This window comes from Eumetopias jubatus, unplaced genomic scaffold, assembly GCF_037043125.1.
Source record: "Eumetopias jubatus isolate StellerSeaLion01/CBP00866 unplaced genomic scaffold, mEumJub1_p1.0 scaffold_11, whole genome shotgun sequence".
Lineage (NCBI taxonomy): Eukaryota > Metazoa > Chordata > Mammalia > Carnivora > Otariidae > Eumetopias > Eumetopias jubatus.
This window is the reverse complement of record NW_028274817.1, coordinates 107434685-107454793: the sequence shown is the minus strand read 5'-3', so window position 1 is coordinate 107454793 and position 20109 is coordinate 107434685. Positions and strand designations below refer to the sequence as shown.

Below are 20109 nucleotides of genomic sequence, written 5' to 3'. Positions count from 1 at the left end.
CTGTAAGCAACATTAACAGATCCATGATGCCTGCCTTTGTAACGTGTTCTGGAATTAGCCCAACATTCATATGGCACTTGAGTCTTGTCCAAATAATGCAAGAATATAGATTATGACCTCAAATGCTGAATCTGTATACTTTCAGAGCACTTCATCATAAGGAAAATGAAGCGTTCTTCAAAGGCATCAGTTACTGGTGTTCCAAAATCGGATAATCCACGCTCAGGAAAAGACTACAAAATGCATCTGTCAAATATTGGAAAGAGAAAGGCAGTACAACAGTAAGTAGCCATCTTTCGCCCTTTATCATTTTCCACAACTGGTCGGTTTCCATACCGTATTCACCCAGCTAACATCAAACACTTCTTGTTTTGTAAATTAGGGGTTTTTTAGTGTGTTTTAAAATTACTTTTGAATTGAATAGTAATTATTATAATTATAGTATTTCATAATTTGCAAAGCATGTTAACACACATTTCTTTGATCCTGACAACTCTGTGAAGCAGTCTTATTATTACATTTTATAAGTGAGGAAGCAGCAACTGGGACAAGGTAAGTGATTTGCATAAGGTTAAACAACTAATAAATGGCATCAGCAATGATTTAAAGCTTTGTTTCCATATGTCAGGCTTTTTCTACTCTACATCTTATAGTCTGCATTTTGCCAGCCAATGGTGACCTTATAGAGGAGTATCTACCTCTCTTCACATGTAGCCCTGTGAGGGGTAAGGATGGGATTGGGGGGTTTTGGAGAGGGTGATCCCTACAATCTGCTAGTACTGAGATGTGATCCAAAGTAAGATAATTCTCTGACCTGACTTGGATGAGCCTGTTTCAAGCAAAGATTAGAGAAAGGAGTTTCTTTTTTTAGGGCCTGGTTGTCTGTTCCCAGAAAAGAATTGGACCTACTGTAACTTTGAGTATTCTATATTCTATTTTCATAGCACTTGGACTAGTTGGACAGTGTTCTTAAGAACTAACTATAATGGAATCATTTTAGGTCATGGATGTTTTTAGAAAGCAAATTTGTCTCTTCTTACATTTTTAGTTATATATGCCTTTTGCTGATAAAGTTTTAGCCAGGACTTTTTTTAATCCTAAGGGAAATATTCTCAAATATCTTAAATCCTCATTCTGACTAGATTCTACAAATGACCAGTTCCAATTACCACATCCAAATGTTCCTCATTAGGTCAGTCTTAGGGTAGGGGATGGGAGAGTGCAGGGGGAAGAAGCATAAATTCAGAGTTCCCCAAGATTTTAGGAAAATGAAAACTACTTCATTAATGTTAACCTCTTGTTTTTCTTCTCAGAGCTAATAAAGATATTTCAGCTCAAAGGATCCAGAGAGCTTGGTTATCTCATATGGACAAAACAATATTTCAACTCCTAAAGCACACAGTTTGTGCAGCGGTATGTATTTTGCTTTTTGTTTTCGCTGACAGATCTAATTACTTGTAAGCTAAAAGGTCTGTTAAGTAAAGATAAAATATATAACCTTTTTTGTCTCTTTTATTTGAATCTAATAATAGTGCATGGGGTTCTGGGATTGCTTCTTTGGTTAACCCTAAATGAATATTTCTGGATTTATTTGTAAATAATGTAGGTGACTATTATTTCTTTTTCTGAAACCAAAATGATGTTTTTAAAAAATTCAATTTCTTGTTTGAAGATGTGGGACACTGTCCAACAAGAAAAATCTCTGAATTAAAAGTGCCCTTACCTTCACCCAACAATTTCACTTCTGGGAATCCATTATACAATTTATGTACAATTTCATTGCAGTATTGTTTGTAATAGCAAAGAAATAAACCATATAATGTCAAACAATGGGATGCTGGTTAAATAAGTGTTGGTGCTTTCATGGTGTCAAACCTTGCAGCCTTGTATGTGATTCTACAGTACAAAGATAGCTAAGATATCTCATTAATGAAAAAGGCAAGTATAGAACAGTATGAATAATATGGTCCTATTTAAGTAAAAAAAAAAAAAAACCCTAAGGTGCATATCCCCTCCCTCCCCTCTGCCAAAAAACAACTCTGGCAATGCTAGCAGAGTATAGAAAGCTTTCCTTCATATAATACCAAGTATTCTAAGAAAATCACCTATGATTATAATAGTTTATAATTAGTAATAGCCACATTAAGGTAATTTTAGCAGCTCTGAAAAAAATCATGACGTCTGAGCCGTATGTACACTTCTTTACCATCTGACCCCCAGACCCATTTCTGATGCCAGTAAAAGCAGAATACCTCAGAGAAAACCCACTCAGGTAAACAGGTGACACTTCAGGTCCATAATCCATTGTCTTCACATACAGAACTTGCATTTAATTATCATAGTACTGGTTTTGTTATAACTTTAGATGCTTATAATAACAGAAAGAAGGAAATTAATTCTTTTTTAAAAATCTGGTATCCTAACACTTCAGGTTCCTACCTGACATTAATAATGATTTGTCATTTTAAAAACTCTTTGGTGTACATTTTTATGTGATTGTCATAGGCATAAAGGTTGGCAGGGTCATGTCGTGGGGCTTTAGAGTCAAAGAGACCTATGTTTGCATCCTGGCTTGTCCGCTTACTACCTGTATGCCTTTGAATAAGTTACAGACACTCCCAGAGTCTCAGCCTGCTCATTGGAAGGATGGAAATGATAATATTTGAATAATATTGCTGAGTTGTAAGGATTAAATGAGGTTATGTCTATAAGGCATGTAACAGAGTGTGTGGTATATAAAAGGTGCTTAAAAGCTAGTAACATTACTATTATCTTCCTCATTTTACAGTGATGATTCATTCAACATCAAATACTTGCTCAGCACCTGCTGTGTTCCAAGGACTGTACTAGATGCTAGGCATACATGGTAAAGAAGAAAGACAGGATCAGTACCTTCATGCAGCTTACAGTCTAGTGGAAGACACAGATTAGTTCATAGTTAATTACAATACATGGTGAAAAGTGTTGTCATGGGGAAAGAACAATGCCTGGGTTGTCAAGGAGGGACACCTACTCCAACTTGGAAGTAACTGACTCAGGGTTACACAGTTGATGAATGGAAGAGCCAAGACTAGAACCCAGGTCTTCAGAACTCCAAGCCTGGTGTACTTTTCACTTTACCATGCCACCTTTGTTCTCAGTAAATTACATCTGGGTTGGGTACCATTTTCCATTTATAGCATCATCATCATCTATTTCAGGAATGTTGTGTGACACATGAAATACTGAAGAAAGTGAGCCCCTTAGAGGCTGAGCTCCTGAAAGATCCTAGCATGAAGTGTAAAGTTAGATTCAGGTAATATTTCTATGCTAATTTATTTCAAGAAGCACTTGTTAAAATGAAGAAACCTTAGAAATTTATTTTCTCAAGTCCTCATACGTTTTCAGGGTATAATTACAGAGTAAATGTGTTATTCTTATTTACATTTATTATGTGAGGAAACAGGCATGACTCTTGGGCCGAAAGCTGCCTTGAGAGTGGCTTATCTCCCATGATGTGTCCAGTGTGACAGGTGAATGAGAATAATTGTGAGTGCACACACTCCACTGTGGCTCTTCCATCTCTGGAATCCATATCATTGCCCATTCTTTCCGTGCTCTGGCAGAGCCTTTACCCTGCCTGCAGGAAACTATGGGAACTATCTTAAGTATAGGAGGAGAAGTAACTAAGCCCCAAACCTGATGCCAAATCACTAATTTTTGGTCTTTATTTCAGATTTAGTGGTGAAACATTTCCACCTTTCATCGTATTTAAAATTTTTCTTCATACTGAAGGCCATGGTAACAAGTATTTCAGTGGAAGAAATTTATTTAAGCCATCAAATGAGGTGATGTTTCATGATGTACATTTTATGTTGCTTTATTTTTTAAAGATTTTTATTTATTTGAGAGAGAGAGACAGAGATAGCAACAGAGAGCATGAGCGGGAAGGAGAGGGAGAAGCAGGCTCCCCGCTGAGCAGGGAGCCCGATGCGGGGCTCCATCCCAGGAGCCCGGGATCACGACCTGAGCCGGAGGCAGATGCTTAACCGACTGAGCCACTCAGGTGCCCCCATTTTATGTTACTTTCGCTTCTTAACATCTATGTAGTATCTGAATTGCATTCAAAGTGGACAGACTAAGTGTTTTCACCATTAAACAGCCCAGCAGCCGGGTAGTATTTTTTTAATCATCATGTTTCAGGGTGTCTCTGTTTATTAGCTAAAAAAATATTTGGAATGGATTACTTTTAGAGGCCCTTAAAAATACTCATCACTTTTCTTTGTATTTAATTTTGGCTTGTTCATGAGAGACTTTTAACTATGGGAAAGAAACTGAGGGTTGGTGGAGGGGAGGTAGGTGGGGGGATGGGGTAACTGGGTGACAGGCATTAAGGAGGGCACGTGATGAGATGAGCATGGGTGTTATACGCAACTGATGAATCACTGAACTCTACATCTGAAACTAATGATGTTCTATATGTTGGCTAACCGAATTTAAGTTAAAAGAAAAGAAAAAAATAAAATTTTGGTTTGTTAATAATGGACTAAAGTGGCCCATTGGTCAGGGCTTTTAAATTATGCAGAACATTTGATGCCATTTTATTTTAAAGACATTTTACCATGGTTTCTTTGATTCTGGTAGCATATTTAGAAAAAAAGTGTGCTGGACTATTGATTGAAAATGAAGTTTTAAAATATTTATCCTTCTTTATATGATTTCTCATACTTTTAAATTTCATATATATTTACCATAATTGTGTCTACAGCATAGGAATCACCTGAGAATCTTGTTAAAATGTAGTTTCTGGTTCATTAGGTCTGGGAAGGGACCTGAGATTCTGCATTTCTAACCGGTTCCCGGGTGCTGCCACTACTGCTGGTCCATGGACCCCACTTTTAATAGCAAGGATCTGCAGTGCTGCTACAGTGTAGGTTTTGCTCCTTTGGCCCTTAAACATGACTATGAGGAAAAAAACGTGCGCATTCTCATACTTAGCCTTTTATAAATCATACATCAAAGGTTATTTTCCTGTAGCCTTCTGGAGATATTTTACATGAAAAGTATGGCCCATCCCAAATCATCAGTACTGTCCCATGTTCAGGATAGACCACTCAGCCTGGGAGTTTCTGATCAGATACAGGATGTACAGCATTTATTCTCTGAAGAATATTAGAAAAGAAAAAGAGACTGCTTTTCTCTGTGTTCTCAGGCAACATCAGAGAACATTTCATTCAGTTTCAGAATATATCAAATGGACTCTGTGTTTTCATATGGAATATGGTGTTCTGGAAACATTAGTATTTGTTCATTTGTATAGAATGACTTCGCATGCAAAAGTTGATATTTATCCTACGCTCAGGGAATAACTTCATGCCACATTCATGTACAGAATAAGCTTATCATTCCTATAAAATATCATCAAGTGTTGCTTTTCTGAGATTGCATGATGAGACTTTTCCAGGAACAGAAATTCTCCTGGGTCAGCTCCTGGTGGCCCCTACTGTCTGCAGGCCGGAGCAAATGAGAAACTTAAAGGCTGTGACTGGAAAGGACTGTGTGTATATTAAAACTCATTAAAATGCTCTATAATAACTTTAGTTTTTATTTAAATTACAAGTGACTGTTGGGAAAAAAGGAAATAGCACAGAGATTTTTAAAAAAGGAAACTGTGCCTCATGCCTTTCTCCTCTGTGCTGGGCCTTTCACTGGCCTGGGGTGAGCACTGCTAATAGTTTACTGTGTATCCTTCACTTTTTTGCCCATAAAAATGCTCACACAAATATGTTTTTTAAAAATTTTTGTTCTTATTATACAAATGTGATAACACTGTTTAGTTTGAGTTTTTCACTAAACATTCTGAGAGGATTTAAATGATGAGAACATGAAAGAACAGATTAGGATTCCTTTTTCAGCTTCGTAACAAACTGGTAACACTTGGATTCACGGTTGATAGAAAACCTGTAGAAGGAGAATTTTTCTCACTATAAGTTTGTACCAGTCCTTTGAATGTAGAAACTGTGTTGAGCAAACTGATCCAAATTTCCTAAGTTTACTTCTTTCTCTCTCTTTTTTTAAAGATTTTATTTTTTTGAGTAATCTCTACACCCATCATGGGGCTCAAACCCACAACCCCAAGATCAAGAGTCTCACACTCTACCGACCGAGCCAGCCAGGAGCCCCCACTTATTTCTTAGTATGAAATAAATAAGTCAGTTTTAGTTCAGACGTGTAATTTAAGTTCACTGATAAACACAGTTTTGTTGTTGTTCTGTCTTTTCCCTGGTTCTTACTTCCAATACTAGTTTCATTTCCTTATCATTTCCCAACAGTATTTCTCATGTATTTACACACACACACACACAGTAAAAACAAGTGAAAGGACATAAAATAGCCTAAACCGCTTTAGAGAAGAAGAACAAAGGTTTTCATTACCTGACTTCAAGGCTTAAAAAGCTGCAGTGATCCTGACAGTATTGTGATGACTTAAAGACAGACATGTAAATCAATGAGATAGAATAGGGAATTTGGAAATATGTGCACTCATAGATGATCAGTTGATTTTCATCAAATGTGCCAGATCAGTTCAAATGGTGCTAAAACAATTGGATAGCCATGTGTACAAAAAAGAGATCTCATTTCAGTTACCTACTTCGATGATCTATTTTCAGAGCAATGCTTATTTACAGAGGGTTGTCACTATAGTTCATCCTCCAGCTATATTTAGAATATTCTAAAGCCTTGCTACTCAGAGTGTGGTCTGCAGACCCACAGCACTGGCATCCCCTGGAACTTATTAGAAATGTGGACTATCAGCCCCCACCCTAGACCCACTGAATTAGCACCTGTGTTTTAACAAGACCCCCAGACGATCCTAGGCACAATATAGTTTGACAAGCACTGTCATAAAGGTGCCCCCCCCCAACACACACCGTGGCCTGGAATGCCTCCAGGTAAATTGGCAGTTCTGAAACATTAATGTCCAGCAACCATTCGCTTAAATTGAAGATCCCTGTTCTTTTTGAGGATTGGGCATTTATGTAAAAAGGAAAAACATTATTATTAATAAGAGCTGCCCTTATTGAGCACTATCAAGTACTGTGTTAAACATTTTGTGTGCATTATCATTTAATTCTCATAAACTCTAGAATGTAGATTCTGTGGCTATCTTCCATTTTAAAAGACTAAGTCACTTGCCTAAGGTCTCACAGCTAGAAAGGGAAGGAACCGATATCAAAACCCAGTGATCCTGATTCCAGAGCCTGTGCTCATAACCACTCTTGAGTCAGGAAGCCTGCTCAATATGTTCTCTTATACGGCCCCCTGATAACTCCAGTGAGGTACATGTTATTCCCATTTTTGCCTGTGAGGAAGCTGGAACTCGGAGAGGCTTGTCAGGGGCAGAACTGAGGCTTGAATACTCCCCTGTCTATCTGCCGCCCTGTGCCCACTTCAAGGTTTAAACAACCCCAGCAGGTGTGCTGGTTTCGTGAATTTGGAGCCCATATATAACTGAACTGCTCCAGACCAGGAAACTCTGTGCCTGTGCAGGGATACCAGTTATTGCTACCTTCGTGAGTGAGAATTTCCAGCCGGGCGGGGAAGTGACTTGAGATAGTAGAGTAACTTCACGAGCGCAGGTATGGGGATCTAGGCCAGCACGGAGCTGCAGGCCTGTGGGGGCTTCTGGGCCACAGTGATGCCAGGTATCAGGGGAGGTGTCAAATTTAGAGATGCCCCCCTTTGACCTTTTGAGTCACCCACTAAGAATGGAACCTGCCTCTTGAATCCTAGTCTGATTGGCAGCTATCCTGGGCTCCTTGCCTCGTTTCCGCCCTTCCCTTTCACCTGGGCCTGGGCCCTTCTTAACCATCCCTTCCGACCCAGAAGCACTTTCCTGACGCTGGTCATCTCCAGCAGATGCCGGAGAAAGAACATCCTGGCCATTGGAGGGCAAACTTTTTTCAAGCCCCTGTCGCAAGTGGGCAGCGAGCCTGCCCCATGCTGCCAGGCATAGGGTTTTTTTGGCTGGATACTGGGATGGGCCTGACACAGCTGAGCCACACAGCTGAGGCACTGTACAAATAAGGAAACTGGGGCTTGGAGAGGTTGTGGGTGGTGGCTGAGTGGAGTAGAGTGGGGAGGGACTGACAAGAAATACCCTTACGGAGTAACTTGAGCTAAAGTAAAATACAGTTATAGCTAAAGAAATTCTCAAAGCAGAAATTGTACAGTTTTCAGACATGTTCTCTGTACAGTTTATTTGCTTTTACCTTTAGTGTTACTGTGAGGATGGTTAATGAGAGCCCACAGGAAATTAATTGCAAGAAAGCATAATGGTGACACGTGCCAATACTGCCTTCTCTTTAAGATGCATACTGTATAAAGAAACTAATGAAATGGAAAACAAAGATGATCTGCCTAAAGGAACGTCCATCACATAAACAGTTGCTGTCCCTTCAATTTAGTGCCTTAGGAATAAAACTACAACCATTTGAATATTCTTTCATTTTCCGTGTGTGTCCATGTTCAAAGCTTTGGAATTAGAAAAATAAAAAATATTCTCAATAACAAAAGTGAAAAATGAAATGGAAAATACATTCAGGCTCATTGTTGTATTGTGTGTTAAGTAAAAAGAACACATTCCAAATTTCGATCTCGTCTCAAGTGGCCTCATATCAGCATTATAACCTGGAGTTCCCATGCTTTCACAAATACACATTCTGAGATACAAAGGGAAAGAGAAACTGATCTGGAATCCAAAGATACTTGAATTTTCATCTAAGCCAGTCTCCCTTCTCATAAGCATATACTTTGTGGCCAGAAGCACAGATATGTAATATAAATATGTGTTAGAAGAGTCAGCACATACTTATGGGGGGTGGGAACGAGGGTGGGGAGTACTTAAGTCTCTACTCACAGTCTATGTATAGCTCTTAGCAAAGGATGGGCGTTATGTGAAAGGGTATGGTACAAAGAGGGCCAGATGAGATTTGGGCCTCCGTATTTTCTAGCATTCTTCTACCTCTGCCCTATCAGGGGCTGTCCTTGAGTACAAAATGCCAACATTTCAGAGAGGAAAAAAAAAATGCTCTACTACTCTGGCCACAGAGGATGTCATCTGAAGGAGAGGGAGGCAATCTGAAACGTACATGTTTCCATTTGGGGGTGAGGTATTAACTAACACATAAAAGAGAGCTGGCCTTAGTAACACCTTTCGCTGCAGTTCCTAGGGCAACCTATTTAATAACCAAGGAAGTTTTCTCTGCCTTGACAGCACGAATGACGCTACAGATTTGTTTTGTTAAGGGCAAAGAATGTTTTTTAAGGGGGGATAAAAACAGATTTTTAAAACACTGTGGTTCTCTGAGGGTTGTAGACTCAGCTACTCCTCCAGCTACATTTTAAAACTATATATGGTTATGGAAACAAATTTTAAATGGTTTAAAAACTCCTATACAATCTTTTCTTTGTAAATATGGTCTTTTTATTGAATAGCAAGCTGCTAGAAGAAAGGAACAATATTTGATGTATTTGTCAGAAGAAATATGTAAAATATGCACTGATAATTGTTGCTATTATACTACTGTTTTAAAGGTCTATTTTGTATTCTCTTTATAGAGAGTGGCTGATGCTTGCAAAATGATGGGGAAAAAGAAGTTTTACCATCAAGTTATGGAAGATGAACATCTTTTCCAGAAATTCAAAATAACTGATGAAATAGATATTGTCACCCTGAAAGATTACATGCAAGTAAGGAATTGAGATTTAGATATTAGAAACAACAATTTTAAAAAACCTTCTGGGGGCATCTGGGTGGCTCCGTCGGTTAAGCATCTGCCTTTGGTTCAGGTCATGATCTCGAGGTCCTGGGATCAAGCCCCTTGTCCGGCTCCCTGCTTAGCAGGGAGCCCGTTTCTCCCTCTCCCTCTGCCCCACCCCCCCTCATGCTCACTCGCTCTCTTTCTCTCTCTCAAATAAATAAAATCTTTAAAAAAATTAATCTTTAAAAAAGCCTCCTGACCTTGTCCTCCAAGAAGAAAGTTTCATTTTTTTCACTATAGAAAAATACACACAATATAAAATTTACCATTTTAAATGGTACAATTCAGTGACATTAAGTACATTCACAATGTTGTGCAAACACCACCACTATCTAGTTCCAGAACCTTTTTGTTGCCCCGAAAGGAAACCTCACATCTATTAAGCTGTCACTCCCCATTCCTCCCCATCACTCCAGCCCCTGTCAACCACTAATCCACTTTCTGTCTCCTTGAATTTACCTATTCTGGATAGCTTGTATTAATGGAATCATATAATATTTGGCTTTTTGCATCTGGGGAGTGATAGCTAATGAATGTGGCCTTTCTTTTGGGGGCAATAGAAATGTTTTGGAATTAGATAGGTAGTGCTACTTTTAAAATGGTTAAAATGGTGAATTTTATATTATGTGAAATCAAGTACATGGTTTTGAAAGGGTGCATAATGGAGATTTGACCTAGTAAGGAAGGGTTCTATTAATATTTGGATTATTATTTGGATGCTTTGTAGTGCTCACTTCGGCAGCACATATATTATTTGGATGCTTTGTGCTACAAGTGACAGAATACTCCCAACCACAAGAGGCTTAAACAACAAAGGACATTTATTGTCCCATGTCAGAAGTCCACAGATAGGTGGGTCCTGGGCTAGCTAATGCAGCAGCTCAAGGACATCAGGGTTCTGGGTCAGCTTCTCTACGGTGCTTCACATGGTGACAAGATGACTATCACATTCTTAACTTCTTTCAAAGGCAGGAACAAGGGGACTCTGAAGCATCGTTTTCCTTTTTATCGCAAGAAGAAAAATCTTTGGGGGTACTTGGGTGGCTCAGTTGCTTAAGCATCCAACTCTTGATCTCAGCTCACGTCTTGATCTCAGGGTTGTGAGTTCAAGCCCTGTGTTGGGCTCCACGCTGGGTGTGGAGCCTACCTTAAAAAAGGAAAAAGAAAAAAGAAAAATCTTTGCCAGAAGCCCCCAACAGACTTCCCCTCGGGTCCCATTGGTCAGAACTGGATCACATACTCCCCCTAACCTAATCACTGATAAAGGGAAATGGGATCATTTTCCATGATTGACTTAGAACAATCATGGTTCATGTGCTGGGGCCCTCCTTCCTGGAACATATTGCTGTTCCATACTTGGGGAAAAAAAAAATCCGGGCTCTGGAGGCAAGGGAGAAGTGGGAAATGGTTGATGGGCAGGCAATCAACAATGTGTCACAGCGTCAGTCTGGGGCTGAGCAGGTGTTGCGCCCCAGGAAGAGGCTCTGTGGTAGGAGGAACTGCAGGGCCGGAAAGCAGGTCTGTGGGGTAGAGAAGAGGGAGCAGAGGGTTTGGTATGTAGGCAGCCTGGAGGGCTGGGAAGAGAGCATCAGGCATGGGCAGCTGGGTGGCTCAGTTGGTTAAGCGACTGCCTTCGGCTCAGGTCGTGATCCTGGAGTCCCAGGATGGAGTCCCGCATCAGGCTCCCTGCTCAGCAGGGAGTCTGCTTCTCCCTCTGACCCTCCCCCCTCTCATGTGCGCTCTCTCTCTCTCTCATTCTCTCTCTCAAATAAATAAATAAAATCTTTAAAAAAAGAGAGAGAGAGAGAGAGAGCGAGCATCAGGCAGGCCTTTTGACCACAGCAAGGTGTTTCTTTCTCTTGATCCTGTGTGCAAGTAGAAGCTGGTGCTTCTTAATGGGTTAAGAAATCAGGTGATCTAATGAGTGAAGAGATCTGTCTGGCTGCAGTGTAGGAAATGGATTAGAGGATAGCAAGAGCCTTCTCCTAGTTTGGATGTTCCTGCTGTATCTCAGGAGAAATGGTGGTGTCTTGGTGGAGGGCTGTGAGGCTGAAGACACGAGAGATAAGTAGAGAGTAAAAGCAGTGGGCCTTGGTGACAGACGGGGTCCAGCTAAGGAGAGGTGTCCAGCATGGCTCCTAGGTTCCTGGTTTGCATAACAGGCTGGACAGCAGTACTAAGTTAGGAAACTTAAACTAGATACCTGATTAATAATAATAGCAAATACTCAGTAGTACCAATTCCTTTTCTTCTCATAACAACCCTAAGAGGTAGGTACTATTATTACCACCATTTTACAAGTTCTAAAGATGCAAGGGATCCCAAAATTCTGACTCATAATAATAATAATAATATATGGCCTTAACTATTCACTCAGTTGCTTCATTGTGACACATGAAATTAATGCAGTGCCTTAGAGACTCCCAATTGTGCTTTATTTCCTTTAGAGTCTTAATCTGGAAAATGAGGGGATTGAACCAGCAAATAAGTAGCACTTGGGGATGCCAACTATCTTTGCTAAGGACATGGGTCACATACTTGCAGACTGTGACTATGCCAAGGATTGGTGTCATAGGAAGAAGTCCCAGATAGACATATTGGGAGAGAGAAACTTGATGATTGCTGACTTTTTTTTAAAGATTTATTTATTTATTTGACAGAGAGACACAGCAAGAGAGGGAACACAAGCAGGGGGAGTGGGAGAGGGAGAAGCAGGCTTCCTGAGGAGCAGGGAGCCGGATGCGGGGCTCGATCCCAGGACCCTGGGATCATTATCTGAGCTGAAGGCAGACGCTTAACAACTGAGCCACCCAGGCTCCCCAGATGATTGCTGACTTTTATTGAGCCCCTTATGGAAACAGCACTGTTGTTGGCTCTTTTTAAAAAAAAAAATTTTTTTTTATTTGAGAGGAAGAGAGAGACAGAGAAACAGAGCACAAGCAGGTGGAGGGGCAGAGGGAGAAGCAGACTCCCCACTGAGGAGGGAGCCTGACGCCGGGCTCCACCCCAGGACCCTGGGATCATGACCTGAGCGAAGGCAGAAGCTTAACCACTTAACCACTTAACCGACTGAGCCACCCAGGCACCCCTTGTTGGCTCTTTTTGTGCGTATTATCTCCTTTAATCTTCAAGTGTATAGATTATGTGACCCTTTAACAGATGAGAACAATGGAGTTTAATAAGATTTTTAAAAACTTGGGGCACCTGGGTGGCTCAGTCGTTAAGCGTCTGCCTACGGCTCAGGTCATGATCCCAGGGTCCTGGGATCGAGCCCCACATTGGGCTCCCTGGTCCGCAGAGAGCCTGCTTCTCCCTCTCCCTCTGCCTGCCGCTCTGCCTATCTGTGCTGTCTATGTCTCTGTCAAATAAATAAAAACTAATGATGTAATGTATGGTGATTAACATAACAATAAAAAATTTTAAAAAATAAAATCTTTAAAAAAGAAAAAAAGATTTTTAAAAACTTGCCCAAAGTCACATATCTAAGTACAGAGCAGGTCATTGACAGTTCTGAGATGTTTACTCATTTTACTACTCCACTCTCAGCAAGTAAAATATACAGGCAGTCCTCACTTTGTGCGGTAGTGCAGGGCCATAAAATGACCGTTCAGGGGTGCCTGGCTGACTCAGTCAGTGGAGCGTGCAACTCTTGATCTCAGGGTTGTGGGTTCAAGCCCCACATTGGGTGTGGAGATTTTTTAAAAATAAAATCTTTTAAAAAATGACCGTGCAAGCTGAAACCATGCAAAGCAAACTTAATAATCGATGTGAAAAATCACAATTGTTCCATGCCTTTCAAAAAAATCTTGTCAAAACATTAAAAACTCTCTTATTGTCTGTTATAAATATATAGGAAAACGAAAAACAAAACATTTATTACGCTATAATTTAAAACATTGGAAACATTGAGGAGGAAAAGTGTTTTCTTTGTAAAAAACTTATCAACTGTAAATATACTAAAAACCATTGAATTATATACTTTATATGGGTGAATTGTATGGGATGTGAATCTCAATAAAGCTTTAAAAAAGCACTGTATGAGGAGTAGTTTAAACAGTGCTTGCCTTCTTGTTCTTCTCATGTAGCTTATAGTACATAGTGAGCATCTCTTCCATGCCTTGGTGAATTGTCACACTCCTAAGTTCGGATTACCTACCAACATTTTATCCTTTATGCTTTAAATGTTGTGAAATCTCTCAAAGTTCCTTTAATGTGAAGAGTCTTTTTTTGTCAATGTCACTTCCTCTGGGACAGCTTCATCCTTTTCGTCACAACCACTTTCCTCATTTATGTTGCCAAGTTCACCTTCAGCACGTTCCTCTAGCTGCCCACCCGCAGTCTCTTGAATGATGGCAATGTCAATATCCCCTTGTCACCTATTTCTTCTAGAACTCCATTTACATTTGATTTGAATTTCATTTCATTTTGGTTTCTCTTTTGGCCTATTCTTTTGATTATCTTTTTTTTTTTTTTTTTTGGTAAAATGGCACAGGGGTTTATCACTGGGAGACAAAGAGGTGATACAACTAAATAACAGATCTTCAGTGACCAACTGCTGACACTTTGGAGGAAGGGACATGATTTGTCACTCATCACCACACACATCTGTTATCTCTGTAGTGATCTATGGACTGGAGAGCTATCAGCAAAGTTTGTACTTTATGCAGTTAAGTTATACTGGGGAAACTGAAATTTGAGACGAGTTGTTGGAGGACTAGGCTTATTCAATCAAATGGTAGTAATTAAAATTTGTGCATGCCTAAATGATACAAAAGAAAGACTGCTTGTCGTCTGCCTTCGGCTCAGGTCATGATCCCAGGGTCCTGGGATCGAGCCCCACATCGGGCTCCCTGCTCTGCGGGAAGCCTGCTTCTCCCTCTCCCACTCTCCCTGCTTGTGTTCCTGCTCTAGCTATCTCTCTCTCTGTCAAATAAATAAATAAAATCTTAAAAAAAAAAGACTGCTTGTATATGTGTGTGTACGTGCGTGCGCACATATGTGTGTGTGAGATATACCCTAAATGCCTAGCTGATAAGCATTGTAGATCCTCCGGCCCTATTCCTGTCTCTTAAATGAACATTTTATAAGGTTGCATCGATTATATATATTTGCATTTTAACATTCCTAATTTGATATTTTAAATTAAAAAAATAAATAAATACAAGTGGGATTTCTACAAAGCTCCAAATGAAAATTGTGAAATTTGCCACTTAGTACCAGAGGTGAACTCATTATTCTTATAACAAGGTTTGTGCAAATGTCCTCTCAACCCAAGCATGTTATGAACAAGCACTACCAGCTATGCAGATCATGTATTTGGCATTAAAATGTTTATTCATTAAATAAAATAAAATGTTTACCATTAAAGATTTAGTGAGTGTGGTACTATGAGCGTGATACTGTGTGACAAGGCTCATGCCTTCTTGTGGGGGAGCTAAGTACACAAACAGCTAAAACGTCAAGTAGTCAGGAATAAGCCATAGAAGAAAGTTGCTGATAAAGTTCAGAGATGGGATCAAGGAATGCATTTTGGATGAAGTGACAATGGACATTTGAACCTTGGGAAATGTGTCTAAAAACATTCTGGAGTACCCACAACTGATCATTCTTACTTGTTTTTTCCATATAGTATTCCAGTCTCCTGGATGAGACCCCGGCATCTTCTGGTGGCAGAAATAACTACTGGCGAAAATTAAACCTCAAAAACATCCCCAGGACAATGATAATATATGACATAGTTGATTATGCAGAGTCTGGAATAATCTCAAACCGTCTACAAAAAGAAATGAAGTATCTATTACAGAGACCACAAACAGAAGAGATGCATCAACACCAGCTACAGATTGTTTCTGAAGTTAGGTAAAAGTGATATTTTAATGGGGTCACGATACTAGGGGCATTTCTGAAAATGTTCACATTCTGCCAAATAGCTCATGAAAGATAATAATAAGGCATATGGGAAAAATAGGGTTGGGGCAGATTGCTCAAAATGTAGGCATCTCTGTAAACAGAGCACTAACAAAAAGGACAACTGGAACCTGGGGAGATAACTTGTACCACCAGACAGGCAGCTCAGGACGGCTGGAGGCCACCACAGCAAATATAAAAAATGTACGATGAGAGAGCAGAAATGCTGGCCACTCTTTAATTAGAGCAGGTAGTGGGTACGGAGATAATGCAGATGGAAGTGGAGCCCTGGGCTAGTGTGGTTGCCTTTTAAGTGGACACGAGAGGCAGTGCAACCTGCCAATAACCAACCCCCCCTCCCAAGGCAGGGAGCATGGGGAACAGCAGTCAGGGTGGACTGGGGGGTGGGGGGTGCCTCTGGAGAGAGAGCCCTAGATGCAGGTGCTAATTCTTGTTTTCATAAATACAGCCAAAAGGGCTCCCATTGCCTGTGCTGCACACAACTGAGGACCTTTTCCTTTTCTACTGAAGGTTATAATTCTACTCTTGTGATTCCGGCTCCCCTTGCTGAGGACAAATTGCATATAAATTACAGTGACATTATTCCCTTCTTTAGCAATAGCATGTGAGCCAATTCACATTATAGAAACTCATGTTGTAGCAAAATAGACTGTATTATGATCTGAAACAATACGGACAGAATATGCTCCAATTACATTCCTTTTTTCTTTCCATTACAAGTCTCACCTAGCCCATCTTATTTACAAATGAAGCTTTCTTAAGAAAAAAAGAAAGAGATAATCAGATTGAAGAGGATCTATTGGTAGTCTATTTCCACAGAGTCATATTTGAAATGAAAAAATACTCCTTTAGTACATGAAGACACTGGTGATCCACTGTCAGGCAAACACACTGGGTTTTTTCCAGGGCTAGAGATGAGTGGTGCTGACCCAATAATATAATTTAGCCCATATATTTTATGATCAAGGCTATACATTTGCCAGACAGATGGCCTGGTGTAGGGTGTCGTCTGTCATCATGAAATAGATTTTCTCTAACTCATCTATATAAGTACTGACTATAGAACTTAACCCTATTACCACCAAGGTCAAATAAATGGTGTAATTTTCCCTGCTACCATATATAACCCCAGGTTCCCTGCTATTTGGACTCTTGCTAGTGATTATCTAAGAATGAGTCATCTGAAAAGCCAAATGAAGTAGCCAAATCCTAAATCAATTAAAGAGGGAAAAGTACTTTCTTACAGGTTTCTTTGAATGCAGTGTTAGTTTGGGATCTCCCAGGAGATCAAATATTTGGATATGAGTAGTCTATTTGGGAGGTGATTCCCAGAACCACTGATGAAGGGGAAACAAGGAGGGGCAGGCAGCCAAAACAGTGTGTGTTAGCAAACAAGTTACTTCTGCGGGTAAGTGGAGCTTAATCCCTTCTGGGAATGTCCAAACCATTGCAGAAGGTGCGACTCAAGTTATCCTGCGGGGGCAAGGGAGTTGGGATATTTATACACGGATGTACATCAGGCACTGGCTAAGGACTGTTTAGGAGGGGAAGTATTAATTCTCAGGCACTTTCCCCGCACATGGGCCCTTGTTTTCACAAGAAAGCTGTTATGCTGAGCGAGGCTGATACTGGCGGTTGGAAGTTGGGCCTATGTGCTTTGCAGTGGTGAGGCCTGGGGGGCTATGGGCACAGCACCCCCTGTATCTGATCTCAACACTGATAAGAACAGCTTGTTTTTTCAGCCATTATGAAATTTAACACCTTTTTGTGTTAGTATATGGTGTGTGGGAGTGTATGTGTCTGTATATATATATATATATATATATATAATTCAAATGACTACTACATGGTATTTTCCAGGAACACCGATTTTAAATTGATACCATGTTTTATAATTTTCATCATCATCGTGATCCACATCATCATTTTTACACCTTCATATGGCACAAATAAAGAACTACGCCATATAATTTAAGCAGAAATGGTAACTCTGGCCTAAAACCTTGCATGCAATATTGCTCCAGATACTGAGGCCTATGATCTAGTTGCTGGAAGATGTTTTAATAAAATTTGCAACTTGCTTTACATTTAAATGTTATTTGGTGCATTTTTTTCTGTCTGTAATTCAAATCTTTTCTAGATGCCCTTCATCCTTTTCAGCTATCAAACCTTTATATCGGCCCTACCAACAGCAGAATCAAATTAAACATCTGGGTCGTCGATCCAAACAAGCTCAAATGAAAGTTGAAAAAATGAAAAAAGCCTATAAGATGGCTAAAGAAAAAACTGCTTCCATGGGGACGGTAAGTTGAACTTGTACTGAATTCATTGTTTTGGACACTATTCAAACTGTAAGTCATTCTACTTGTATAAGTAGAATTTCCTAATCTACAAGTTCAAGGCTGAAACACCTTTGGTATGTACTTGGATAGTATAAAGCTGTGTTCCTCTTGGTAACATACGTTTTAAAAATTCTTCAACAATATGGCTGACCTGATAAATATTGGCTGTTTTGGCTCATCAATATGAGGGGGCCAAGAACAGTAGTCTCTGTATGTTGACACTGTTGATTCAGCACATCTCAAATGTTGCTTTTCTCAAAATAAAAGTCATTTCTATCCAAGCTTTTTAAAAACTGTATTTGTAAAGTCAGCCTCAGTACATTCCTACGTGGTGGGATATTTGCAACTAACATGTATTCACATATTGTTTTGTCATTTTTTTAAAATCTGCTGTAAATGTTTGGAGATGAGGCTAAGTATAAACAGCCAATATAAAAACAGAAAGTAGTAAAAACCAAATGTAAAATCCTTTCCTCTTTTGTTTATACTTCTACCTAGGAACCACAAACGGACACATGAGGTACAAAGCAGCAACAATCATCTTCTCTACCCCATCTTTTGACATTGTGAAAGTTGATGAGCTCATGCCAGATGAGGAATTGGAAAAACAAGAAAAGGAGTTGTTTGCCTGGTATCAAGACTTGTATATTAATAGTCTTCCGTCATGTTAATGTGTAGCTAACTGATAGAAAGCCAAATTATTTAACAATCTGCTTGTCTTGCTAAGATGCATATTAAAGGAAAAGGAAATACATAAACAAGCCTTCAGGATGCTCTCTTAACCAAATGTGTGACCGATTTTTAAGCCCTTTTAGTATCCATGAGTACTAATATTTTTTTACTGACAGAATTTTAGTCTGAATAATGATTTCTACTAGATGCCCTCGAACTAGCTGTATACAGTTTTACTCAAGAAATGATGAGTAAGTTAGTCCCTGGAACTTTTACTCAATTTTGATTTTCCTTTGTTTTTAAAAACATCTAAACAGGCCATGCTTCGCATAAATATTAGAATTTACAGAATAAAAGGCTATTCTTGAGTCAGCTTCTAGTGCCTTTTTTTTTTTAACTGGCATGTTGTTTTTACAGAGCACCTTTTGATTGACCTATTCTGAATTATAATAAAAATAATAATGAATTTGTTACTACAGTAGGCATGACATAGCATACCTAATCATTATGGAGGATTGTAAGCACCTGGGGCAGAATGTCTCATCTGCTTCAATGATGTATTTGGATATTTTTCAAGTATAAAAATTGTTTTGAATAATATTTACCAATCTCCTTTTGAATTGATTATTTTATTCCTGATACAGTACAAATTATTGATCCTTTTTTGTGATCTAGGCTGTTGGATTATATCAAACCTTACCAGGGACTATGATAATTAAACAAAGTGCATTCTTTATTGAACTGTAAAAATACAATTTTTGATTTTGGTTAACATGTAAGATATGGAGGTCGATTGCTGATTTAACTCAGACAAGCAGCCTATAAATGGATCTCGTTCTCTGTAAAAACATTCTCTTAAATGATAAGGAATATTGGAGTAAATGTGTATGATTCCCACTAGAATATAGTTAACATAAACATGTACTCTACCATATTAATATATTATCATTTGATACCCAAAAATAGGATGGATAATCCCCTTGTTTTCAGAGCTTGTACTGGACGCCGGTTGAATAGAAAACACGTATTTGTCCTCATGAGTCACACATACTCATTCGTTAAATTAGGAAGCAGTCCCTCATTCAATCAAACGTATATGGGGTTCAGTCTACCCATAGTATGTGCTAAGGAAGATTTCAGGTAACAAGATGAAAGAAAAAGACGAAGGACGAACTCTTGACGTTTCAGGGCGCCCACTTCTCATATTTCATTAGCTCTGACTTTGTCCCATTGTAAGGCCTAGCTACAAGGGAGGCTGGGAAATGTACACTTGTTTTGGGCAGTTCTGTACCCAACTAAAATTCTATTGTTATAAAAGAAAAGGATAATGGATATTAAGGCATAAGTAGCATCAGCTGCCAGAC

General features: G+C 39.4%; 1 protein-coding gene across 1 annotated transcript; it reads left to right on the top strand.

The window, feature by feature from the left end:
* Window positions 1-151: 151 nt before the first annotated feature.
* Window positions 152-18985, top strand: CUNHXorf58 (chromosome unknown CXorf58 homolog). The gene is given in 9 exon segments (XM_088028505.1): window positions 152-281; window positions 1314-1413; window positions 3180-3295; window positions 3716-3827; window positions 9601-9732; window positions 15433-15662; window positions 17872-18034; window positions 18572-18602; window positions 18605-18985. Coding segments are annotated over 9 exon segments (1140 nt in total). The 5' UTR covers window positions 152-165; the 3' UTR covers window positions 18745-18985.
* The last annotated feature ends 1124 nt before the right edge of the window (window positions 18986-20109 follow it).